The sequence below is a fragment of the Palaemon carinicauda genome, chromosome 2 (genome assembly GCF_036898095.1).
Source record: "Palaemon carinicauda isolate YSFRI2023 chromosome 2, ASM3689809v2, whole genome shotgun sequence".
Classification (NCBI taxonomy): domain Eukaryota; kingdom Metazoa; phylum Arthropoda; class Malacostraca; order Decapoda; family Palaemonidae; genus Palaemon; species Palaemon carinicauda.
The window spans coordinates 58454127-58481991 of NC_090726.1; the positions used below are offsets into that span (position 1 = coordinate 58454127).

Below are 27865 nucleotides of genomic sequence, written 5' to 3' on the forward strand. Positions count from 1 at the left end.
TTGAAACGTGTGACGGTACTTTATACTATATTGGTAGCTAATATTCAGATAAAGAGTGATGCTAAATATCTGTATTGAGCATTTATCTTATATATGAAGTCCTTTTTTTATTATTTTGCAAAAAATTAGATAGAATCTGTTGGCTCTCGGCAAAAACTCTACAGTTTATAAGCCATTGTTCTGAAATCAAAACTATTAGGAACTGAAGTAATTTTAAGGAAAATAAATAGAAAATATAAGTAAATATTTTTATGAAAACTTTTCATAATAACATAAATTACAGAAAATTCATGGAATTATAAAATAAATCTAGCAAGTATCATGAACATTGGCAGTCTTATTGATTGTGAAATCTAATAAAAAGCCTAGCATACTCAAGTGCCAAGAATATTTGATAAATATTTAGAGCCAAGAATATATAATACTGTATATACAAAGAGCCAAGAATATATAATACATACTATGGCTAGTTAGACAGAACTTTTATTGCAAAAATAAATAGAAAACTAACTTTCCCTTAAAATTCAACACTATTGTGAGAAACCGTAATTATCTTCTTTTCCATATTACAAATACAATGTAGAAAAAATCACTTAAACTCAAAGTGTAAAACTATTTTTGCCTTCATTTTTTAACATGAAGATGCCTACAATGCACCTCCTCATTTTGGTTCTTTATTATACAAAATCCTATTATCAGCCTATTTGCTTTGAAACTAAGAATCATATCACTTGCCTAATTTCTCATACATTGATGGATCACAAAAATATTATCAAACATAGAAAAAAATAAAAAATAAAAATCTTGATTAATTTATTTTGATGTGTAACTAGAAGGAAGTTCAGTTTAATTAACGTGCTTGAAAGTCATTGTCCATTGTGATGAATGTCTCAAATGTTCAGGACTTTTGCCGTTAACAATTTTCCACTCAACACAATTCTAATATTTGCAGAAATTGATGAAGTAATTTCAAGTCTGTCCGTGAAGTTACGCATCCGTTGCATCAGTCTGGCTGATAGAAGAAAGATTAACCACTCCCATTGTTTGTTGACCTGAGTGACAAATAAGTAGATGGATAAGAATTGCATAGTCAATTATTCTTTCAGTATATTTCTACCTACCACTGCTTAAAACCAATAGCAAATTAATAATAATATTGCCTTGTAAGAAATTATCTATTGATTTGAATAATTATTTTCATTATTGATTATTATTATTATTATCATCATCATCATTAGCTAAGCAACAACCCTAGTTGGAAATGTAGGATGCTATAAGCTAAAAAGCTCACACAGAGAAAATAGCCCAGTGAGGAAAGGAAATAAATAAATCAAATTGGGCAGTAATCACCAGGGGTAGAGCTACCACAAACACATTTATTTAGTACAGTAATATTACCAACTCTCCCATTAGTGCAAAAAGAGTCTGCTAACTTACAGAAAATATCAAACAACCTAGGACTTGAGAAATCAACAGTCTTTATAAAGAACAAAGGAAAAATACCATTTGGATCTTTATCTCCATAAGCATCATGGTTCACAAAGAGTGTTTTAATTTCACAGGACCAAAAAGCTAGGATAGTTGGTTTGACTTGAAGAAAACAAGAATCGAGTTTATCATTACTCTGCTTACTGTCAAACACATCAGCCAAAATGGGTGCCTTTCCCTTGGTTAGTGAGAACTGTTAAGTCTACACCAAAGAGTGCAGTTTAAGGATAGTTCACCTCTTCTGTTACTGGGTTGTACCAGAAAGTATTTCTTTTATGGTCAAATTGTATTCTTTTTCAGATGAAGCTTAAAATCTCTAAGCAATAGCTCTTAACTGAGAATAGCTATTTCAAGTCAAATCTGATCAGTTACCCTTCCAAAGATGGTAAGTCTCCTGATTCTACAGGTAAGCATGTCTATTTTAATAAAGGAGAAGGGATATGCCCATCAATTATGTTGACCAGATTCTCATTGAAGCGATCAACAGGCTTAACACTTTTATACAATTGTGACCAATTCAAATGCAAAAGATTGCTCAAAATGCCATTCCAGTTAGCTTGAGATTTTATATATATATCTTGCATGAAAATGGTACATCAGGGATAGGGTGCTCAGTCTTAATACATAACAAAACAGACATAATCAGACGGCCCAACTGGAGAACCAACGTAACCAACATTACTTGTTATAACAAAAGGTTACCAGACCTATGAGTAGCTTCATTTACGATTTGCTCACAGCTTGATTAACCAATTATTATTATTATTATTACTTGCTAAGCTATTCTAGTTGGAAAAGAAGGATGTTATTAGGCCAGGGGCTCCAACAGGGAAAATAGCTCAGTGAGGAAAGGAAACAAAGAAAAATAAAATATTTTTAGAAGAGCAACAAGGTTAAGATAAATATCTCCTATAGAAAGTATAAAAACTTTAACAAAACAAGTAGAAGAGAGATAAAATAGAATGGTGTGCCCTAGTGTACCTTAAGACAGAGAACTTTAACCCAAGACAGTGGAAGACCATAGTACAGAGGCTATGGCACTACCCAAGATTACAAAACAATGGTTTGATTTTGGAGAGTCCTTCTCCTATAAGAGCTGCTTACCAAAGCTAAAGAGTCTCTTCTACATTTTACAAAGAGGAAAGTGGCCACTGAACAACTACAGTGCAATAAGAAGAATTTTTTGGTAATCTCAGTGTTGTCAGGTGTATGAGGACATAGGAGAATATGTAAAAAAAATAGGCCAGACTATTCGGTGTGTGTGTGTGTGTGTGTGTGTGTAGGTAAAATGAACTGTAACCAGAAAGAAGGATCCAATGTACTACTGTCTGGCCAGTCAAAAGACCCCATAACTCTCTAGTGGTAGTATCTCAATGGGTGGCTGGTGCCCTGACCAGCCTACTACCTTTTCTATCATGAAGCGAAGATAGATTCATCCCGGTCTGGATTCCAATAGATCAAACACAAATAAAAGTTGTCTGCAACAAACTCTATGACCTGAATCCCATGACATCTGCATTCACAGCAGGACTTAAGAGAAGCCGGGGACATAGTTCTTATATACACTGACATTCCCCTTGCCCTAGGAATGACATCCTGTTAAAAATTACTTCTCTTAAAACTTGAAATGAGCTCAGATGAGTGCCTCATTGCCTATATTTAACATTCCTGCTGCTCAAACTTTAGGACAAACTATAATCATGACCAAAGCATGTCTTATTTGCTTATTTCTAACCAAATTTAAAATTTTCAACAAGTATAAAAAAAATTTGTTCTTTGCTTCTGAGGCTATTAATTTTGGGCTATTGATTCAAAGAACATACATCATTCTGCATTATAACTATATATAATGGAAAAATATATTTAAGCATACTTGGCATAAAAAAATCTGAGGTTTTAATTTTCTCGTGGGAATGATCATAAGCATTTTCTACAAAAAGAAGAAAATATGATATTTTAATTATAAAATAAATTTTTGAATATACTTACCCGGTGAATATATAATAGCTGCTGCTCCAGCGGCTCGACAGAAAAACACACAAAAACTCGCGAGCGATCGCTATGAAGGTTGCGGGTGTGCCCACCAGCGCCAACTATCGGCCAGATACCGCATATACATGTAAACAAGCCTCAATTCTTCTCGTCCCGCTGCGTCTCTATTGGGGAGGAAGGGAGGGCCTTTAATTTATATATTCACCGGGTAAGTATATTCAAAAATTTATTTTATAATTAAAATATCATTTTTAAATATTTAACTTAGCCGGTGAATATATAATAGCTGATTCACACCCAAGGTGGTGGGTAGAGACCAGAGTTAATTAAGTTTACAGCGTATATGCTTAGAGTTTTTGACAGTTATAATATAACAAAACCCAAATATATAGGTACCTGGTAAGGAAGTTGACTTAGACGATTACTCTGCCTTGTAAGTCTGTCTTCCTCACGAAGCCCAGCGATCCTCTTAGGATGCTGAAAGACTCCCAGGAGCTGAAGTATCAAGGGCTGCAACCCATACAACAGGACCTCATCAAACTCCTAATCTGGGCGCTCTCAAGAAATGACTTTGACCACCCGCCAAATCAACCAGGATGCGAAAGGCTTCTTAGCCTTCCGTACAACCCAAAAAACAATATTAAAAACATTTCAAGAGACAGATTAAAAAGGATATTGGAATTAGGGTAATGTAGTGGTAGAACCCTCACCCACTACTGCACTCGCTGCAACGAATGGACCCAGTGTGTAGCAGTCCTCGTAAAGAGTCTGGACATCTTTTAAGTAAAATGACGCGAATACTGACTTGCTTCTCCAAAAAGTCGCGTCCATAATACTTTGCAGAGATCTATTTTGCTTGAAGGCCATGGAGGTTGCTATAGCTCTTACTTCGTGCGTCTTAACCTTAAGCAAACATCGGTCTTTCTCATTCAAGTGAGAATGAGCTTCTCGTATTAAAAATCTGATAAAATATGACAAAGCATTCTTTGACATAGGCAATGATGGTTTCTTAACTGAGCACCATAATGCCTCAGATCTACCTCGTAAGGACTTAGTACGGGCTAAGTAGAACTTAAGAGCTCTAACAGGACATAACACTCTTTCCAGTTCGTTGCCTACGATCTCTGATAAGCAAGGAATATCAAAAGATTTAGGCCAAGGACGAGAAGGCAGTTCATTTTTGGCCAGGAAACCAAGTTGAAGTGAACAAGTGGCTTTTTCTGTAGAAAAGCCGATGTTCTTACTGAAGGCATGAAGTTCACTGACCCTTTTAGCCAAAGCCAAGCACACTAGGAAAAGTGTCTTGAGGGTGAGATCCTTCAGGGGGGCTGAATGTAATGGCTCAAACCTGTCTGACATGAGGAACCTTAGGACCACGTCTAAGTTCCATCCAGGAGTTGCCAAACGACGTTCCTTAGAGGTCTCGAAAGACTTAAGGAGATCTTGGAGATCTTTATTGTTGGAAAGATCTAAGCCTCTATGACGAAAGACCGAAGCCAACATGCTCCTGTAGCCCTTAATCGTGGGAGCTGAGAGGGAGCGAACATTTCTCAGATGTAAAAGAAAATCTGCGATTTGGGCTACAGAGGTACTGGACGAGGACACAGATGCTGACTTGCACCAGTCTCGAAAGACTTCCCACTTCGACTGGTATACTCTAATGGTAGAAGCTCTCCTCGCTCTTGCAATCGCATTGGCTGCCTCCTTCGAAAAGCCTCGAGCTCTTGAGAGTCTCTCGATAGTCTGAAGGCAGTCAGACGAAGAGCGGGGAGGCTTTGATGGACATTCTTTACGTGGGGCTGACGTAATAGATCTACCCTTAGAGGAAGACTTCTTGGAAAGTCTACCAGCCATCGAAGTACCTCGGTGAACCACTCTCTCGCGGGCCAGAGGGGAGCAACCAACGTCAACCTTGTCCCTTCGTGAGAGGCGAACTTCTGCAGTACCTTGTTGACACTCTTGAATGGTGGGAATGCATATAAGTCCAGATGAGACCAATCTAGGAGAAATGCGTATATGTGTATTGCTTCTGGGTCTGGGACTGGAGAGCAATAGATTGGAAGCCTCTTGGTCATCGAGGTGGCAAAGAGGTCTATGGTGGGTTGACCCCAAGTCGCCCAAAGACTCTTGCACACGTCCTTGTGGAGGGTCCATTCCGTGGGAATTACCTGACCCCTCCGACTGAGACAGTCTGCCAAGACGTTCAAGTCGCCCTGGATAAATCTCGTTAACAGGGAGATGCCTCGATTTCTTGACCAAATGAGCAGGTCCCTTGCGATCTCGTACAGCGTGAGGGAGTGTGTGCCTCCTTGCTTGGAGATGTACGCCAAAGCTGTGGTATTGTCGGAGTTGACCTCTACCACTTTGTTTCGAAGGAGACTTTCGAATTTCATCAAGGCCAAGTGGACTGCCAAAAGCTCCTTGCCGTTGATGTGCATGCTCCTCTGACTTGAGGTCCACAGACCTGAGCATTCCCGACCGTCCAGGGTCGCACCCCAACCCAAATCCGACGCGTCTGAGAACAATACGTGGTTTGGGTTCTGAACTGCTAGGGATAGTCCCTCTCTCAGACTGATATTGCTGTTCCACCATTTCAGGCATGCCTTTACTGGTTCGGAGACCGGGATTGATACCGTCTCTAACGTCTTGTCCTTGTTCCAGTGAAAGGCTAGATGGAACTGGAGAGGCCGAAGGTGCAGTCTTCCTAGCGAGACAAACTGCTCCAGGGATGATAGAGTTCCTACGAGACTCATCCAATTCCTGACTGAGCACCGTTCTCTCTTCAGCATTAGTTGGACTTTGAGCAGGGCTTGATCTATTCGGGTGGCAGACGGAAAAGCCCGAAAAACTGGACTGCGAATCTCCATCCCTAAATATAGAATAGTTTGGGATGGAATCAGCTGGGACTTTTCTAGGTTGACCAAAAGTCCCAATTCCTTGGTCAGATCCAACGTCCAATGAAGATCCTGCAGACAGCGATGACTGGACGAAGCCCTGAGAAGCCAGTCGTCCAAGTACAGGGAGGCTCGGATTCCCGATAAATGGAGGAATTTTGCCACATTCCTCATGAGCCTCGTAAACACGAGAGGAGCAGGACTGAGGCCAAAGCACAGGGCCCGAAACTGGTATACCACATTCCTGAAAACAAACCTCAGAAACGGTTGGGAATCTGGGTGTATAGGAATGTGGAAGTACGCATCTCGTAGGTCGAGAGAGACCATCCAGTCTCCCTTTCTGACCGCTGCTAAGACTGACTTCGTGGTCTCCATAGTGAACTTTGTTTTCGTAACAAAAACGTTGAGCGCACTGACGTCTAGCACCGGTCTCCAACCTCCTGTCTTCTTTGGGACTAGGAAGAGACGGTTGTAAAACCCCGGTGATTGAAGGTCCGAGACTTTCACCACCGCTCCCTTCTCTAGCAACAGAGACACTTCATGGTTTAGGGCTTGTCTCTTTGACTCCTCTCGGTACCTGGGAGAGAGGTCTATGGGAGTTGTCACTAGAGGAGGTTTGCGTACAAACGGAATTTTGTACCCCTCTCTGAGCAACCGAACAGACTGTTGGTCTGCGCCCCTCTTCTCCCAGGCCTGCCAGAAGCTCTTCAATCTGGCTCCTACCGCTGTCTGAGGCTGTGGGCAGTCAGACTCTGCCACGTGAGGACTTGGCTCCTCTCTTCTTACCTCTCTTTCCCTCGGCACGAGCACTTCCCCTGCTGGGAGCTCTGCCACGAAAGGGCGGGATAAATCTGGATGCCGGAGTCTCGATCCTGGGTCTTACAGCAAAGGATGTAGAAGGAGTCCCTTTGCGAGCAGAGGACGCCATCAAGTCATGGGTGTCCTTCTGCACAAGCGAAGAAGCTATGTCCTTAACCAGTTGTTGCGGAAACAAAGACGCTGATAAGGGAGCAAAGAGCAGTTCTGATCTCTGACAGGGAGTAACTCCTGCCGAAAGAAAAGAGCAAAGGGAATCTCGCTTCTTCAAGACTCCCGACGTAAATGTGGAGGCGAGCTCATTGGAACCATCGCGGATGGCTTTATCCATACATGACATGATAAGTAAGGAAACATCTCTGTCAGCAGACGAGGTTTTCCAACTTGAAGCTCCTAATGACCAGTCAAGGAAGTTGAAAACTTCAAAGGCCCTGTATACGCCTTTCAGCAGATGGTCAAGGTCCGAGGAGGACCAACTAATCTTCGAGCGTCTCATGGCTAGGCGGCGGGGAGAGTCTACGAGGCTTGAGAAGTCACCCTGGGCAGAGGCAGGGACTCCCAAGCCGAGAACTTCTCCCGTGGCATACCAGACGCTCGATCTAGACGAGAGCTTTGAAGGAGGGAAGGCAAAGGCCGTCTTCCCCAAACTCCTCCTGGTATCCAACCAGTCGCCTAAAAGTCGTAAAGCCCTCTTGGAAGAGCGAGAAAGCACTAGCTTAGTAAAGGCTGGCATGTTAGCAGGTAAGCCTAGAGCAAACTCAGACGGTGGCAAACGAGGAGCAATTGTAACAAAGTGATCGGGAAAAAGCTCCTTGAAAATTAACATGACTTTCTTAAAGTCCATCGAAGGAGGAACCGTTCTAGGTTCGTCTACATCCGAAGGATGATCATCATGATGAGGGTCAGCAACGTCCTCATCTGAAGGATCTTCGTCCGACAACTGCTGAGTAACAAGCAAAGGGGTTGGCAATGCTTGACACGCAGAGTCCACACGCACTGGTGCATCAGTAGCAGTCCAGGACGCTACGTCATGTAACTGCTTAACAGCCTGACTGTCAACAACAACAGGAGCGGGAGGACGCTCGACGTCAACTCGAGACTGCTTTGACTGCCTAGACTGAGCAGTCAAAACAACTCTTGACTGCAGTGTTTGACGCTCAGCGTCAAAACAAGTCAACTCCGCTGGTTGGCGAACGTCCTGAACGTCAACAAGAGCATTAGGAAGCGCTGAACGTCCATATGCGGCTGAACGTCCATATGCGGCTGAACGTCCATATGCGGCTGAAAGTCAACACGGGACTGCATCGAGTGAGGCTCTACAAAGCGTGACTGACGTGACTTAGTAACGCCAACGTCAACAGGACGAGCAAAGGCTCGTTTTGGCGGTTGAAGGCCAGGATCTCGATTAGCTAAGCGGCGAGGATCATCGTGAACCTTTTCAGCAGAATAGTCTTCCATAAGGGAGGCGAGCTTGATCTGCATGTCTTGCAGTACAACCCATTTAGGATCAACGGGAATGGGTGCGGTAAAAGACGAGGGTAACGTCTGAGACTACACAACCTTGCCTACACCAAGACTCTCGGAGCCTGTGTAACGTTTCTGCTTAGGCGGCGAGCAGTCTTCCGATGACTGCAAAGGGTCAGAGCTGTCCCAATGGCTACAACCAGGACGCTGGACCTGTCCTGAAGGGACCGACTTTCGCTTCAAGGGCCTTGAAACCTTGCTCCACGGTTTCTTATGCGAAAAGCCTTCGGATGACGAGGAGAAAATGGTCTCTCTCGTCTTATGGTAGGGGCGGTCTTGATGAGACACGCCTGTTACCATAGAGGGAACGTCTGTTCGCTGATCAAGGCCTCTCGAACCCATAAGTCGTACGACATTACTTCTCCCCTGGGCTTGGGAGCTTGCAAGAGGTCTCGGACTAGGCGAACGACAGGCACGAACAGACGAACCCTCGGTCGCAACACTGAAAACACTTTGCGCACTAATCACTTTCCCACGATTTTCCGCTGTGGCACTCTGACACTTTAGCTCTTTAACGTCAGCCATGAGTTGATTACGATCTGTAGCTAACGACTCAACTCTTTCGCCCAAAGCATGAATGGCACGTAACATATCCCGCATTGATGGTTCCTGAGTGCTAGTAGAGGGTTCAGGCACAACTACTACAGGGGAAGGATTAGGTTCAGGGGCATGGGGAGAGGAAAAATCTACTGATCTAGAGGAACTTCTCCTCACCCTATCTCTCTCTAGCTTACGAGAATACTTGTCATATTCGAGCCAATCGAATTCCGAAAGGCCCACGCACTCCTCACACCGATCTCCTAATTGACAGGTTTTACCCCGACAATTAGAACACACAGTATGTGGGTCGAGAGAGGCCTTTGGAAGACGCCTATTGCAATCCCTAGCATTACACTTACGAAATCTAGGAATTTGAGAAGGGTCAGCCATTTTGAAATAGTCAAAGAAAGTCCAAAAAACAATCCAAAGTCATCAACAATTAAATCTGTCCAAAAAAGAGTTCAAGAGTTTAAGTTGAGGATAAAACACCTGCACTGCGAAAGCTCAAACCAAAATGAAGTACTTCACCAAGTCTGTTGAAAAACTCCAGGTTATACAGCGAGTAATGGTACGTCTTGTCGTTAAGACCGACAGAGAAGAATTGAGGCTTGTTTACATGCATATGCGGTATCTGGCCGATAGTTGGCGCTGGTGGGCACACCCGCAACCTTCATAGCGATCGCTCGCGAGTTTTTGTGTGTTTTTCTGTCGAGCCGCTGGAGCAGCAGCTATTATATATTCACCGGCTAAGTTAAATATTTAAAAACATCCTTTTCATTAGATTCAGACAATATTAGTTGTATTTTCCAGAAAATATCTAATCATGGGCATAGTAATGGAGTATACAGTAATTCAGTACCACACCCTGTCATCCAGATTGCTATGGTATTTGTAATGAATTTTGTTCAAATTCTACTTTTACATTGCTGGGTACCCAAGACTGATTAACCAAAATTTCTCAGAACCCTAAATGTAGTTGACCAAAATTTCTTAAAACTATAACTATATAGATAATTTCACAACCAATAAGAATAATTTATATGGAAAATTACTTAATTTTTCTGGGAATTTCAATTATTGAGCGTAAGTTTTACAAAAATTTCCCGATTGGCAATACGAAAAAAGAATCTATCTCATTCTACACTGCAATGATTAGTGGCTAAATTTCTATTTGTAGTGTTTATATTAAGGATATTACATAGCTTCTTTAGCAAACATACACATCATAGCATAAAAAATTCTTAGCTTAAAATGTAAGCAGATAATTAGATGAATAACAGTGCCTGTAAAAACTGTTACTATTCCGTGTAAAATAAAAAATAAAAACTATAGCAACCACAAGTGACTTAAGTTTGAGATATTTTTTTAGCAATATTTTCAGATCAATTTTCTTAAAAATAAATTTAGGTTATCATTTCTTATCATATGTTATATTTAGAATTTCAAAGGCAAAGAATTCATATTAGAATATTGAACAAAATTATACACTGAGGAAACACTTCTGCCTTCCACATTTTGAGAGTACAGTAATGTATATGCTAAGCTTGAAAGCCATATAATAAATGTATTGCTGAGGCCACTTTACTCTCTATATTAAACTTTACTTTTCATAAAAAGAGTATTTAGGTTTACAGGAAGGAAAGAAAGTCTGACATATACAAACTGTTGTCAAATGCAGCCTCAATCATGTGTTCTCAGCATATTTTATTTGCTTCAAATGTTAGGTCAAATAATAGCACAAATTCTCTTAATTAAATTTTCAGGCTAAACAAGAAACCCATCTCTATGAATAATGCTGTGATCCATTGAAAATATCTTATATGAAGTAGTGAAATTAATTTTGTGAATAAAAATTACCCAAGAGCCAATTTTCTTGAAATTCTTATTCATAAATATTTGCATACTCCATTTTATTTGTCTTATATGATGTTAATTTAATTTTTCAGAAAATACAAGACGCTACATATTCTTGTCTTACTCATATTCAGCAACTATTTATTTTGCTGTATCAAATTTTCTCTTTAAAATAAGGATTTTTTTTTCTGTGACATACAGTATTAATCCTTTTGATGAACTGTACCTCTATTTTCAATAATTATAGAAAAAATATTACTTTAAATGCCTAAAGCACAGTAACCCTGCCATATCACTCTTTTCATTATGAAAGGTAGTAAGAAAACAATCCGAGTTTCTACTTACTAGGACTGAATCCTCCACTCATGTCCTTTTTCCTTTTAATTAAAGATATTCCAACGAAGCCAACCACAGCAAAAGCAAACAGGACAGCAAATACAATTCCAAATATGGCTCCGCCACTAAGTCCACCTGAGGAGCAAAGACACAACAGCTAGTAATTACTTCAAGCATTGTCTGTTCCTTTTCTTTTATATCCTATAACTTTCTATCTCTATAGCTTTCAGTCATGTGCTAGTCATATACTCATAACAAAGAAAATACAGTACTAGGATTGGGTCTTGTCTATCAATTATAAGATTATTCCCTTACATAGAGTGGTTATTATTATTTTTTTTCAAATACTGTACACTTTCCATAGAATATTAAAAAAAAGAATGAAATTCTTTATACATATACCAAGGCTTTATACAGCATGTAATATGCTATTTCTGGGTCGATCTGTGGCGCCGGGTGAAAAGTCCTTCTTGTATGTCTTTTCTGATAAAACCTTCCAATTATACCAGAGAAAGATAAAAGCATGGAATGCTGAGGTTACAACCCTCGCGCGAGCACCTTTTGGGTGTCGTGTATAAAGCAAAGGCGCGTGAAATCCACTATTCACAGGTTGTCTTCCATTTAGTTAATTCCTTCGTCAAAGGGATGGGCCGATACAACGGCCCTAGACACACCCCCATCGCCGCACCACCCACGCCACGACGCGAGCGCCATCTGAACTACATCCTTCTTTTTGGAATACAAAGTGTTGATTTGTTTTGTTGTGCTCTCGGTCTTTTTTATCTATCGTGGATTTATTTTGTCATGTCCGAAGCTTCATCTTCACACATTCCAATGTTAAGTACCATAGTTTGTTTTGACAGTATTTTATTGTACCGGGCTTTTGTTTTATATCCAGTATAGTCTGTTTTATTATTCCCGTCTGGCCTTTCATGGCGGCCATTGTTTGTTCACTTGTTGGGAATTCATCTTTGTCTGCCCGTTTAGTACTCTGTCACTTAGGTTCTTGGTTAAGTCCCTGGCCTTATGCCTTTAGAACCGTTATTATTTTTATTTTTATTTTTTTTGTGTATTTATGCTCATGGTACTTTTTGCTAGTAAGTCCAGCCTACGAACGAGATAGCGATTTAGCTTTGTATTTGTTTAGTGCCCGCCCCTCCGAGGCGTTCGTCACTCGACTGTGCTATTTATTTAAAGTTTTAGCAGATGCTATTCTTCGATCGTAGTGTTATATGGATGTTCATTTTTATTTTATACGTTTATAATAGTGTTGTGTGATTTTTAGTCCTGTTTTTGTGTCCAAGAGAGCGAGAGATTGGGGTCCCCGTTTTCTGTTCGCAGTCACGAGTTACCCCTTTCTCTCGTTTTCTTTCTTTGCTCTGGTGGTTGAGCGGATTTCCCGTTTTCCGTTTTGTGCGTTCAACGGGTTCTCCCTCCCTCACCTCTCCCCCTCGGGGTGGATGATAACTTACGAGTTATTTATTTTTCGTGACTTTTCAATTGTTAGCGTTATTTTGGTCCGTGTTCGTCCTCTCCCCGTTACGGCTCGGGAGTAGTTTATGAACGTTTTCCACTCCGCCTTGAGTTCTACTCCGGCTTGAGGGATTCTCAATGACTTTCGTTCTATTGTTATATTTATATATTGTTTACTACATGGGACGGGCTTCATATTGTTTAGATACGTCCCTCCGGTGGCCCTTACTGCGGTCTCAGGCCACGGCCATATCCACAATAGCCATTGTTATTACAATTGTGTTTTTATTCACAATAATTATTCAGGACCTTTCTTCTCCCTCCGGCCTCACCGGAGTTTGTAAATACGCTTTGCTATGATCTAAGCCTTAGCCTTTAGCTGCGGCTTGGCTTTTATATCTTCACAATTGAATTATTAGCCACAATTGAATTATTCAGGGTATCTCATTATCCTCCGGCGTCACCGGAGGTCGCCCATACACTTCACACTTATATTTGCCTTGCCTTTGGCTAAGACGGCATTATTCAGGACATCTCATTACGCTCCGGCTTCACCGGAGGTCGCCCATACACTTAACACTTATATTTGCCTTGCCTTTAGCTAAGGCTGGTGTTTATATTTATTTTAAGGGCATGTCACTGCTTCCCCGACCCTCGCAGGTCGGCAGATTGCTTTAAGTTATTTATCCTTATGTCATTAACAGACATTAGGTAAATTACAAATATACAAACATTTGGATATTATAGTGCCAACAATGGTTTTGGCCGAATAGCGATTTAAACGTTTGCGATTTAGTCTGTTAGTCTGTTAGTTTGTACTCGCCCCAGGAAGGCTCGATTTAGACTATATCCTTATTTATGGGTTACGTTGTCGTTATTCTTCGTTTTTGGTTATTACAATGACTAAAAATGAAAAAGAAAAAGGAAAAAATAAAAATAAAATAAAAACAATCAGTTTTATTTTACTTTCCTTATATTATTGTGTGATGTTAGCTTTTATTATGTAACCTTGAGAGTGAGAACATAGGGTGCTCGTTTATTAGCTCGAGGAAGGGAGGTGATTTTCCCGTTCTCCGTTTTTATACGTTCACGAGTTATTCAGGCCTCCTCTTATTATCAGAGTTGATGATAGTACGTTTAATGTTATACACGTTTTATTGATGTGGTTACTGTTAATATAGCTAACACTATTAGTAGGAACGTTGGTGTATGAGTCATTAATTGGGTTCGATTTATACCGACACCCTTAGCTCCGCCTTGAGTTATGTTTAGCTCCGCCTTGAGTTATACGCCGCTATAATGGATACTCATTGGGTGAGAACTAGTCAGATATTTGGAGTGCAACGGTGAAATCCGGCACTCAGACTCCGGCTGAGACCTTTTTGCACACGAACCTTTGTCATGTTTGATCTCAATTACACCTTTCCGGCCCCTTTTTTTTTTTTTTTTTCATCGAATCTCCGGCTTCGCTGGAGATAACTCAAACATTCATTGAGGTTAATGTTATCGTACCGGTGACGGTCACGATCTCACGGGGACTAGCCTTTGCTACCGGATCTCCCATACAAACAGAGATCAAGCAGACGTCCAGAACCGGAGTTAACAATGTGATACCGATGAGGATTTCACAGTTTCATTATTACGGTCTCTTTTTCATCGAATATCCGGCTTCACTGGAGATAACACAGACATTCAGTTTTAGAGAATGTTATCGTACCGGTGAGGATCACGTTTTCACGTTGCCGGACCTTTGTCACTGGTTCTCCGGTACAAACTGAGATCAATCAGACGATCAGAATCAGGGTATGAACCCTTTTTCATGAATAATCACAATATCGTCATTACGATTCTTTTTCATCGAATCTCCGGCTTAACCGGATATCGTACAGGCGATCAGCATTGAGGTTAATATTAGATTTCCTCGGGTTCACGTTGTCACTATGACGGACCTTTGTTTGTACCGGGGATGGTTACCGGAGATCCGGTACAGTCGGAGATCACTCAGACCATGGGTGGCCAATCTTTTGTTTTACCTGTAAAGGGAAGGATTTAAAAAAAAAAAAAAAAAAAAAAAAAAAAAAAAAAAAAAAAAAAAAAAAAAAAAAATTATTATTTATGAACGTAACTATGCCTATATTTATGCATGTATTTAATTCTAACTATGTATAAATATGGATAAATATCCATACAACATCGTGTTCAAATAGAATTAAATTAATTATGCCTATATTTATGCATATTCAATCCTAACTGTCTAAATATGGCTAAATATCCATACAACATCGTGTTCAAATAGAAATACATTAATTATGCCTATATTTATGCATAGTCAATTCTAACTATGTCTAGATATGGATAAATATCCATACAACATAGTGTTCATATAGAAATAAATTTCCACCCAGTGGCGAATGCGCCAACAGTGTCACATTTCATGAATACAAGTGTCGCACTATACCCCAGAAGATAATACATTAAATAACTTGTCTTTAAAATTGCTTTTTAAGAGTTATACAGCTGATCCCAGCCTGTGAATAGGATCGCTAACCAAAGTTCAAGGAACATCCAGACTTATGTCCCCTTTGTGTTACAGAAGGTTCGCCTGCATGGTTCCCATCAGGATGATGATGATTCTCTCTGGCCTGCAAGAGAGGCTCTCCACCCTTGGGTATCGAAGTTGGGAAGGAATGCTCCATCTAGAGGTCCCTATCTCCTCGGAGTGTCCTCTCTAAGGTTGGACAACGACCCCATGGACGGGCAGGTATGTGGGGATGAGTTTTGAGCCTTCAGCTTTGCAATTACCTACGTCACCGACCTAGGACCATTAAAGGATCCTAATGTTCATGTTACCCTGCATAAACTGTGACGGCTAAAAGCAACACATTCTAAGGAAATCCAAGGGGCTATGAGGAGCTCTAAGGTATGGTGGTGAGTCAGTGCCGTTCAGGAACTCGGATATAGGTGGTACCATAAATCTGGAGGGCATAGACGTCCTCCCTCTGGGGGACCTAGATTTTACTCCCAGGTACTAGAATTCCCATTCAACGGATTCGTTCGATTGAAAGAGATTGCCTTGGTTAGCTTAGACAAGGTACCGAAGGTAACGGTATTATTTCCTAAAGGGCAGGCCCGATCTGTCTGGACCAGGATGTTGTCAGCCTGGGGGGTACGATAATTCCAGGCTCTGCCCTTCCAGTTCGACCTACACGTTTGTTGGTCTGATCGGGTCAGTTGTGGGAAGTACGTTCTGTCTGAGACCTCTATCAGACAGGAATCGATAGTCGGTTTCCCACTCGTCATCACAGCCTTCCTCTGGTTCGACGCTTTTGTATCTGACCCCCCATCATCAGGTGGTCTACCTCACTGATTCCCCAGGTACACAGCCCAACTCCGTTGGGATGTTTTGCCTGCATGCAGCCCTAGATCCGAACCCTCAGGCTCCTTTCATGGACACCAGAGAGGAAGCTACAGGAGTAGAAGACAGTCCCGACATCAAGGCGGACCTAGGAAAAAGGGGGCTCGGAGAAGGGAAGGACCTAGATTCACTCCCTCACAACGCGGTGGTCCCGGTAGAGGGAAGACTTTACCACTTTCGTGACCATTGGACTCGGTCTGTGGGATCATAGCATAGTCTCTAACGGTTTGAGATGAAAATGGCCTCAAGGTCCTCCTCCTCCGCCAGTGACCTTCTCCCAGAAATACACTCCCGTCCTGAAAGAGTACACCACAGGGTTACTCAAGAAAAAGCAATCAAACGACTATCTCTTAGGTACGGACCTTACTTCCCCGTGGGACCGTCACCACCTCTGTCGATCTTACCGACCGCTATTAGCTTGCGCCTATAGCTCGAAACTTCTCTTCTTATCTGGGTTTCCACCTAAGCAGGAAAGCCTTTGTGTTCAAGACATGCCCTTCGGCCTCAACATTGATCCCAGGATATTCACGAAACTGGGAGAGGCAGTGTTAGAACAACTCAGGAACCAAGAGATACAGATCATTGCTTATCTGGCCGGTTGGCTCATTTGGGCCCGGCCGGCCATAGAAGGCAACAGAGCTACGAAGGAATTACTTCGATCGCTCGACAACCTGTGATTTCGGGTCAATCTCCATAAGTCTCGCCTGCGACCATCAGGCCACTTAGAATGGTTAGCCATTCAGTGGGACCTTTCGAAGCACACGTTGTCTCTCCCTTCCAAAAGTAAGAGGAATAGGTTCCAAGATCAAGAATTTCTCAAGCACAAACAGGTGTCCAAAGAGCCTAGAAAGTATCCTCGGCCTTTCCCAATTCACTTCAGTAACAGATCTCCTAATAAAAGCCAAACTCAAGACATCAATCGATTTTGGAGAAAGAGAGCTACAGTACCTATAAGAAGACAAGGTCTCGAAGATCCCCTCTGTCGGGAAAATGAGACTACGCCCATGGTCCGAACCGAAGAACCTCTCCAAAGCGGTTCCTCTACAATTCCCACCTCCACAAGTGACATTCCATTCAGCCGTGTCTCTAAGTGGATGGGGGGATTTCTCCGAACATCAGATGTTTCAGGTTCTTGGTCACTAGCCATGAAACAGTCCCATATCAATGTTCTCGAAGCCATGGCAGTGTTCTTGACCCTGAAGAGAGAGACTCCTCCGAGGTCGACCCACATCAGAGTAGTGTCAGACAGCACAGACGGGGTACACTACGGAAACAGGGGAGGATCCAAGTCACCCAACCTGAATCAGATCCTGGTCACTTTCTTCGCCAGGGCAACAGAAAAGAACTGGTTCCTGTCAGCACCTCACCTAGCGGGAGGCCAGGATGTGAGAACGGGCTCACTATCCAGGACGAGTTCCCTGGAGTCAGAATTTCACTCCGGTGGATACTCAGGTTCGTTCCAGGCATCCAGGTAGATCTATTCACATCTCAGATCAATCACAAACTTCCTTGTTATGTGACCCCAATCCTGGACCCTCGGGCTCATGCCATGGACGCATTACCCCGGGATTGGAACCATTAGAGGAAGATTTCCCTATCTCTCCCAGTGAATCTTCTAAAAACTTTAACACCGACTGCGCTCCTTCCGGGGCGCAGTGGCTTTAGTACCACCTCACTGCCCAAGAACAGTTGGTTTCCTCTCCTCCTCGAGTGGAAACTCCGTCCCATCCGGATCCCGTTCCTCAAACTGACCCGAGTATTCCAAACTCACTGTCAGATTACTCAAGGATGTCCAAAACCCTAACTTTGTGGACTACAGGAAGTTGGCAGCTCGTAGAGACTCGAACATTGAACCGGAAAACGATTTCTTCATCGAATCAGACAAAAGGGACTCGACAATTCGCCAATATGATTCGGCCGTTAACCCCCAAAATAGGTGGTCCCCTTGGAAAGTTATTCCTCTTCTCCAAGATACTTTTCTATGTCCGGTCACCACTCTCAGGGCCTTTTTAGCCACGACTGCTACCCGATCGTCTGGCCCCTTGTTTATCAGAGAACAAGGAGGTACCATTCCCATACGTGGTATTAGGCTATAGATCCTATACTTCGTTTAACAAGCCAATCCGGGATCATTTCCCCCAGAAGATGGACTTTGATGACCTTATAAAGTTCACGGGTTGGGAATCTCCTATGGTCTTCAAACGCCACTATCTAATGAACTTACAGGCTCTTAAATACCCAACAGTTGCAGCTGGGAGCCGTATCTCTCCCCAGTGATCTTTTGTTCTTCCTTTCATCCATCTCTTTTCTTCTCCCTCCTACCCGCCACTCGCACCACGACGCCGCTTCCTTGGTGGTTCGTTAGCCCTAAGTTTATTACATATTAGGTTATGTTTGTAACTATTATTGATTACCGTTGTTACAGGGTTGGGATATTCTTAGCCATGTCAGTTTTGTAGCATGTTTCCTCTGATACTCGGAGGCTTCCCTGTTATCATGTTTGTTTACCTTAATTATTTATGATTTTCTTTACATGGTGTTGTTTCTCTCCCCTCATTAAATTAGTTATTGTTGGGCTTGGAAGGCATTCTCTGGTACATTTTCACCCGGCGCCACAGATCGACCCAGAAAAGGGATTTTGACGAAGGAAAAATCTATTTCTGGGGAGAGACCTGTGGCGCCCGGTGAAACCCTTCCCCCTTTATTTTACACGATCCCACCCTTTCCTTTCCAAGCCGTCATGACCATTACAGAAGGATGTTGTTCAGATGGCGCTCGCGTCGTGGCGTGGGTGGTGCGGCGATGGGGGTGTGTCTAGGGCCGTTGTATCGGCCCATCCCTTTGACGAAGGAATTAACTAAATGGAAGACAACCTGTGAATAGTGGATTTCACGCGCCTTTGCTTTATACACGACACCCAAAAGGTGCTCGAGCGAGGGTTGTAACCTCAGCATTCCATGCTTTTATCTTTCTCTGGTATAATTGGAAGGTTTTATCAGAAAAGACATACAAGAAGGACTTTTCACCGGGCGCCACAGGTCTCTCCCCAGAAATAGATTTTTCCTTCGTCAAAATCCCTTTATTGTAGATAAAACATTTTGTTTTAAGAACAGCTTCAATATATTACCAGTAGAGCATTACAGTACTTGGTTATTTGCCTTTACATTTTCAACAGCTTAATTAATAAAGGACAACAAGTTATCCTATCTATTCAAGTATTTAGAAAACCATGAGATCACAAAAAGGTAGGGAACAATATATCATAACATTTTCATACCGATACAAAGGCAGGTTCTTCATTTCAGTTGTCAAATAAAACATTCAAAGATTTCCCTCTAGAACTAATGTAAAGTTTCCACTGCCTCCTGCACAATACTGTATTGTATCGCATAACTGTAAATCAATCATTCAAAAATTTCCCCAAATACTATTTCTCCATAACAAACAGAGCATGACTAGCATGCTCCTGGAAGATACATGGCTATAAGAATCAAAGGAGACAGAAACAATGATAGAATTTCAAAGTCCAAATGTGAAAAAAATTGACACGATTCAAGTCCATATGTTTGATGAAAGAAAACAAGAATGTTCAAGTTACCTTTTGACAAGAACCAAAAATTAAAAGAGGAGAAAGTTATAGAATAATAGAAAAGAAAATAAATTATGTAAAGGTAGTGTGAACAAACAAAAAATTAAAAGAAATAGGCAACAGGAAAAAAAATTTAAAGTTGCCAAATGAATTTAAACTGAAATATGATAAAAGAATATATGTAATTACTTAATGGAAGTACATTCAAAGCTATAAACCATCTAAAAAGGGCCTCCTTGAAAATATTGTGCTACCCTAATTTTTAGTGTGATAGTATCTGACAGAGTAGATGATAAGGAAAAACTGCAACGATAGACACTAAACAATGATGTATGGCTCTTATTCATATATGATCTTATGCTCAACACTGCACTTACTTCAGACTCCATTACATTTACAATCTCAATGGCCACATGACTTACCTCCTATGTCAGGACCTTTAGTTGGAGGAATAGTCGGCAAAGGTGGATTTGTTGGCTCCTTATCTGGTACTGTGAAATAGATTCCGTATATAGTGCATCTAACATATACTGTACAGTACTCTAAATAATAGTGTCTTATAATTCTATACATTGCATATACACATTACAAACATACAAACTGTATATTCAAATATATACTGTATTCAGATTTTCTAGGTTGAAACCTTTTCCTGTAAGAAATTTTTTTTCTTATGGCAAAGAGTGAGTTCATGAAGACCCCAGAGGTTGATGAATTCATGTTAAAAGGAAATACTATGTATAATGTACTAATACTATTTACATGAACAATATTTACACAATATAAGGGGATGAAAACTAAATAATCAATAAAAACATATGGGATTAAGATGAACCGCACTTATTTTGAGATGTGATCAAGAGAAAAGGAAAAGAACATGCTTATGAAAAGGCTGTGCATTCAAGAATGTAGGTGTGACTATGCAAATTGGTTGTTTTTTTGTTGATAACCCTCGGCTGTTTCTCGAAGGCAAACCAAATCGTGCCATATACATAATGGGGCAATTATGCTTATTTATAGTTATTTGAAGTAATTATCAAATAGTAGTTTTCTTTGCCCAAGAAATGCATTTCTCATTTTCAACTCAACATGAGGGTTAATATTTCTATTCTATAAATAATTCTATATAGTCAATACTTGCCAATTTTATTTCCGAGGAAAGCTACTTTGGTTTAATTCAATGATGATATTGAATATGGTAAAACACAAATTGTCCTCATTCAGTCTTTGACCAGAAAAGGTGAAGTGAATATTTCATAACATTTTTGTTTTTCAAGAATAAAGTTTCCTAAATAAATGTGACATAATTTCTTTTAATTGTAATAGGATTACCTTAGAATACCTATTTAATATTAAATGACATTTACACTTAATCTTACTAATTGAAAAAAGTCATTCAAAGACCAAAACCAGAAATAAACCCAGGATTTGAGAGTTGCCAGGAAAGTTTCTTCTTAGGATATCATGCTGAAATAAAGGATACCACCATACTCAGACAAAAAAGGTCTTAGTATCTTTAAAAAATCCTATTTATCATAAATGCAATCTTAATATATCTCAGCTGTTACAATTATGAAGCTATTATTCTTCAAAACAGAAGAGTAGCAGATGGTAGTGTTAAGCCAATATTAATGGGGGAGTTTTCACCCAAATTCTAAGTTCCATGGAGCATTAGAGTTCCATTTCAAAATACTGGATCAAGAACCACAAGAACTGAGTTTTTCAATAATCTTATATTTAGGTGCTGTAACCTCATTAATAATTATATTAATTTTCTATCACTGGCATTGTCATATATGAATATTGTGTTGGCTGACATTGTCTTTAAATAACTTGATGTTTTCATGAGGTGTCATTAATTTCTATTACTGTTTGACATAAAGAAAAATATACTACTGTATTCTAATCAAACTCTCATGCCACCTAATCTCACTAAAAAGGCAGATCGCCTTTTGCTAACTTCTTTATCTCTGCATCTTTCTTGAACTGTTGATTATTATCAAAGACCTTGAGTTGCAATCTATTCATATTGAACCATTAATAACATTAGCTTTGATATTTTTGATTGACAGCTTGTCTATCTACCAGTGATCTACTTGCTCTAGTGTGTCCCAGGGAATAATTAATTTAAAGCTTGCATGAGGTTGTTGGTGATGATGGGGGTAATGAGAGGCCAGAAGTTGCCACTACCATCTTTGTAATGATTCAGTAGAGAAAGAAAATTTAGGTCATCTATCATTTAACTACGGTAAAAAATACTAAAATTCTTACAATAAAAAAAATACACCTATATTACATTTCTTTACATTCTGATAATGATAGTCACAAAATCACTAACAAAATGAAAACAATACTAATTACTAATGCTAACAACCCATTGTCTGCTCACCTCCTTTCTATTGATATAATGCAAAAATTATTAAGAAAAAAAGTCCTACTTTTTGCAGTTCTGCAGATGAATGGCAGGTAACTATCACATGGCATATCATTCCACTTTCCATCCTCCTGGAGGAATTCAGTGCACTTCTCATAGTCATAGCTGGGCTCGCCATCTGCCCAGTTCAAGTAATCCAGTGCAGTCCTATCAGACCAGCCAAAACCTTTAAAACAATAATGTTGAGATGAATTTTGGTATAAATGTGAGAATAGTTAATTCGTGATGTTTAATTTTTCTTTTGTTGGTTTAGAGAATGGGTCATTTTAATTTTCAAATGGATGTTTAATTACAAATCTTAGTACAGGATGTTTAGTTTTAATATTCTTTATACTAATTTACTTAATGGTTATATGATATACAGGTCATCAACTTAATTCGCTGTAAACATTTGAACTTGTGGCTTCGATTTTTAAGGAAATCAAAGGTCAATATCTCCTTTAAAATATATTTACCATGATTATTATATTGGTCCATGGTAAAAGCAAAAAGGTCAAAGCTTCATTGACTAAGATTGTATAATCTATTCAAAAGCTTGAAGAATGCAAGACTAAATTTCTTCTAGTAAGATGCATGAATACTTATTTGCTAAGATAGATATCAAGGGACTAGCAGATATCATTAGTTTGCAATTAGCAGTTAACTGTAAACTACTGATATCAGGAATTAGGTGATATTGACATTGCTTAACAAAAAACAGACCCACTGAAGTTGCACTTACCACTTTTCTTCTGAATGAGACCAATCCAAATGCTACTCTTCATTACTTTGACAGCATGTTTGATGTATGTATTATCATCATCAGAGTGAATGGATGTGAGGTTGCCATCCAGGAATAGACAGCTGTAATAAACAGATTTTGAGCAAAGCGAAAAATCTATTTTTGGGTGATATGGCCATGTCGTCCTGATGGAAGGTTCCTTTAGGCAGCTTTCTAAGGGATATTTGGCTACAGTGATATTCCCAGAGAATTAACCACAGGTTTCCAGAATTCTAACTCCTGGCGCAAGTATCCTTAATATAACTTTTAATAATATCGCATAATATCAGGGGACATATTTCTTGATACGACACATGGCAATCTTCACCCCGAATAGATTTTATGCTTTGAGGGGGAAGAGTGGCGAAATTGAAGGGGAGCCGTTATCAAGGTTACCCGGTGGATCCCCTCCCAGTACTATTATGGCGTAACTATTCCTTGTTGCATTTAAGCATGGATAGCCGCAGATAGAGTAGTTTTGGGTGGGGTCTTTCATTACATAGTTGTATACTCCTTTTTGAAAGAAGGGAGGGTCCATTAGGACGACATGGTCATATCACCCAAAAATAGATTTTTCGCTTTGCTCAAAATCCGTTTTTTGGGCTCAGCCATGTTGTCCTGATGGAAGCTTACTAGAGAATTACTTGAAAGTACTATATCTGTGGATTTGCATAAGTGCCTTTACTTTGAATGAGTTCCTTATATGGTCTCCTACACCTTTATATATGACATTACCGTTATTTGTCACATCCACTAAGCTTGGAACTAGCTTAGGGCTTCCTGCCCCCTGCAGGGAAAGTGTTAGACTTCCACTATAAGAATTCAAAGTTTGTATCTCCATAGGGACGGACGGTAAATCTCAGAGATTACCTTTTCCATCCCTTGGAAATCTGTACTCTGATTTCAAGTTGGGCCCTTCTAGGATTTAATTAAAACTCCAGTATACTTTATTCATCTGTAACTGAGATAGCAGCAATAAGACGCAAATACGTTTGGTATTTTATCTTGTAACTAGATTATCAATTGTAGTTACAACCAGGTATGAATCTGATCCTGCATTGAAAACACATCAGGGTCCATATTTTCTCCTGTCGGAAAAATATGTAATTTCATCGAAATGATGCCACTCAATGGAGATGTGAAACCAAATCTGACCGATTTGTACAGACTTTGGAAATGCATAAACACCGTGACGCAACGTTCACTTGGCACTGGTGTTATCGGTCAGATATGCACCTATATGGAACAGTGTGTTAATCATCGTTGTGATTTGCACTCGAGGGTAAATGTACCCATGCACCTGATGCACTGGAAAGTCCCAAAGCAGTTCACTGTTCGTAGCAGGCTTAGACGACGGGTTTTTTAAAACTACCCGCCGCCACCACAACATGTCTTATTTTATGTACTTGCTTCATATAGTGTTGGAAGAAGTTCCGTGAAGAAGCAATTTTCTTAGGATCATGAACTGCGGGGGAGCTGTCAGGATCCGCTCTGCGAATAAGTAGGCGAGCATTGCTCTCAGTTATTTAGGGATAGGTTTTGATCCCGAGGTTTTGCCTCGGAAGAGCTGTCCTTCCTTGAAGTCTGAAGTTCTACGAAGATAGACCTTAGACACCCTAATGGGCATAGGGAGACATCTTCCTTCAGTGGGCAGATTCTCCAAGGACCCCACCTTTTGGTGGGCAGCTCGTTTTTGGCGAGAAAGTGGGATCGGGGAAAGGATTCAGTTCTCCCTCTTCTGTGAACTGAGTATAACCTACATCCCTGATAGGGCCAATATTTCACTAACTCTAGCCCCTGAGGCTATTACAAACAGAAAATTGACTCTCTGTGTTAGTTCTTTTAGAGTACAATCCTCATTGTTTAGGTTAGAAGCATAGTGCAAGACTTTGATCAATGCCCATGTAATGGGACCATTCTGCCCATGTAATGGGCTTTGGAGGGGTTGCCGGCTTGGGTCTAGTGCATGCTTTGGTACCTTAAAAAAGGTTTCGCTCATCAGGTTCGTCTCAAAGGCGTATAGAAGAGGTCTAGTCAGGGCCGACTTACACGTGGTTATCGTAGTGGAAGTCAGGCCTCGTTCAAGTAGGTAAAAGAAGAAAGAAAGACAGAAACCTGTTGAAATTTCTGTTGGTCCCTTTTTTTCACGAGGGTTATCCCTTTCTTCCAAAGAAAATCCACATTGTCTCCTGGTTGGACTTAACTTGTACTCTACAATGAAGTTAGCCACATTCTTCAAGATCCCAAACTTTTGTACGCTGCTAGGGCGAAAAAATCATGAGATGCAGGTTGTTGGTTCTCGAGGATGAAATGTAACAGCTGACTTCTGCACCAGTTTGGATACAACTGGGTACGGCAGAGGAAACGGCTACAGTTTCAGTTCTAGAACTAGAGGAAAACAATTGTTTTTGGGCCATTTGGGGGGCACTACAGGAGCTGTTTCTCTGCAGGATCCTAGCTTGTCGAGGACTTTTAGCAGAAGATTGGTTGGTGGAAACAGATAAATTCGATTCCATCCCTTCCAGTCGAGAGACATGACGTCTATCACTTCTGCTTAAGGTTCTTGTAAGGGGCTACATAACGAGGTAGTTTCTTGTTGTCAATCGTTGCGAAGAGGTCGATCTGCAGTTCCGGGACTTTTATCGAAAATAAAGGAGAATGAGTCTGCGTCTAGGGACCATTCTGTCTCTATCGGCTTTCGCCTGGATAGAGCATCCGCTGTCACATCGCAGAACCCTTGAAGGTGAACTACTTGATAAATGCCATCTTCTTTTCCTTACCAGGTGGAAGATGGCTAACATCACGTGGTTGATGTGAGGTGAACTCGAGCCTTGTCAATTAGACATTCCTATCACCTCTCTATTGAGAGCCAATCTGATGTGGACTGTTCTGCGAGGGGATAGTCTTCTCAACGTCAGGAGGACTGTCATAGCCTCCAAGATGTTGATGTGAAAGTTTTTTGAACTGGAATGATCAATTTTTTGCCCTTTCCTTTCATGCGGATGGCCTCCCCATTCTTTTGGTGAGGCTTCCGTGTGTATCGCCACTGATGTTTGTGGTGGTTGCAAGAAAATTGTCTGTGCTAGGCTCTTATTCGTTGACCACGGCCTTAATGGCGTGCGAAATCGGGTCGGTGTCAACCTTGCTGATCTCTTCGAGCGTTTGATGCGTATCTTCTCCAGACTTCTGGCGCATCCTTTGGCTGTGCTTCTAGCCCCAGGTCTCTCACTACTGCGAACTGGAGAGAGACCAGTACTCTTCCTGTTGGCATTTTGAAATCCTCTTGTGTTTGATTAGTTTCTTGACAGATGCCGCTATTTCTCTCTTCTTCTTTAATAGAATGGAGAAGTGGTGTGACTGCAAGTTCCCATGGATTCCTAACCACTGAAACTTGTGAGCTGGAGAAAGGCAATTGATCTTGAGGCCCAGGTGCTCCAGGAACTGGATCACCTTTCCGGCCGCTTGCAGACAAGTAGCCTTGGATGCTGCCCACACCCGCCAATCGACCAGTTATGCTACTACCTGTACTCCTTCGGAGTGTAGGTGCTGGACAATCGTGTCCGTTAGCTTTGTGAATACCTTTGGGGCTATGTTTAGTCCAAAGGGCATGGCTGTGAAGACAAATTTTGTCTTCTGTAGCCTGAATCCTAGGTAAGAGGAGAGGGGGCGACTGACTGGTAGGTGCTAGTAAGCATCTGCCAGGTCTATTGAGACTGTATACGCCCCTTTTTGGTAGAAGGGTCCTTATGTCACTGTAAGCATCCGGAACTTGTTCTCAATGAGCTTGGAGAAGTCTAGTATGACTCTGGGTTTGTCCGAGTCTTTCTTGGGAACACAAAACAGCCTTCCCTGGAATTTTGATGGACTTCGCTTTCCTCATTACCTTCTAGTTCAAGAGTTCTGAGGTATATTCTTCCAATAAGGGGGAAGTGTTGGAAGAATTTTGGAAACATGGATTTTCGTTCCATTTCCAACAAAGTCCATTCGTAATTTGGCTGTGGACCCAGGGATCGAAGGTCCAATGATCCCGAAAGTGGGAAAGTCTACCTCCTACCTGGAACCTCTCATTGTTTAGAGGTTCCTGAGGACATGTTTCCGTGACCACGTCCTCCTCCACCCTTAGGGGATTTCCGGAGGATCCTCTTTTTGGGCCCTTACCTTTGTAGGGCCGAAAGGTGGTCGAGTGCCTTTCAAAGCCTGGATTAAATATAGGTGACTGGCTACCAGCTGATGAGAGACCATCTGGAAGGTGGTTTATGGCTGGACTACCATTTGAGGCACCATGGTCATGGTCACGGTCGGAAATTGTGCAGTTCTAATGATGATTTCCTCTTTGAGGACATGCCCCACTTTTGGAGGAGGTTCCTATTCTCCGTGGTGGCTTTGGTAATGACTTCTTGGACCACTTCCTGTGGGAAATGGTGTATGCACCAGATACATGATGAAATCAGTTTTCTGGTTCGTGTTTCACCGTTGTTGTGGCAAACACATGCTCTCTGCCGGTCCTTTTTTGACTTGAGAAGAGCCTACTAATCCATCACAAGGTTGGGGCATTATTAAAGTCCTGCACACATTTCTGAGCAGTTCTAATGAGACAGGGAAGCAGCAAGACTATCTTTTGTCTCCTGTTCCCTTCTCAAAGGATGGTTTGGCAACTTTGGAAGGTTCTCATTAAACTGCTGGCCTGCTATCTCCATATCCAACTTCGAGACGGAGAAGATTAGATGTACCTCTTTCCACTTCTCCTCGC

At 41.1% G+C, this 27865-nt stretch overlaps 1 protein-coding gene across 2 annotated transcripts in view; it reads right to left on the reverse strand.

Annotated features, from left to right (window-relative positions):
- Positions 1 to 280: 280 nt before the first annotated feature.
- The window catches only part of LOC137625297 (macrophage mannose receptor 1-like), a 135517-nt gene continuing 107932 nt past the window's right edge, over positions 281 to 27865 (reverse strand). For both annotated transcript variants that reach the window (XM_068356126.1, XM_068356115.1), the window contains exons 44-48: positions 23077 to 23198; positions 22360 to 22521; positions 20344 to 20412; positions 11454 to 11579; positions 281 to 1052 (exon numbers count right to left, since the gene is read on the reverse strand). In XM_068356126.1, the coding sequence (XP_068212227.1) occupies positions 988 to 1052; positions 11454 to 11579; positions 20344 to 20412; positions 22360 to 22521; positions 23077 to 23198 (544 nt within the window). In that variant the 3' untranslated portion in view covers positions 281 to 987. The remainder of the gene's footprint in view (positions 1053 to 11453; positions 11580 to 20343; positions 20413 to 22359; positions 22522 to 23076; positions 23199 to 27865) is intronic.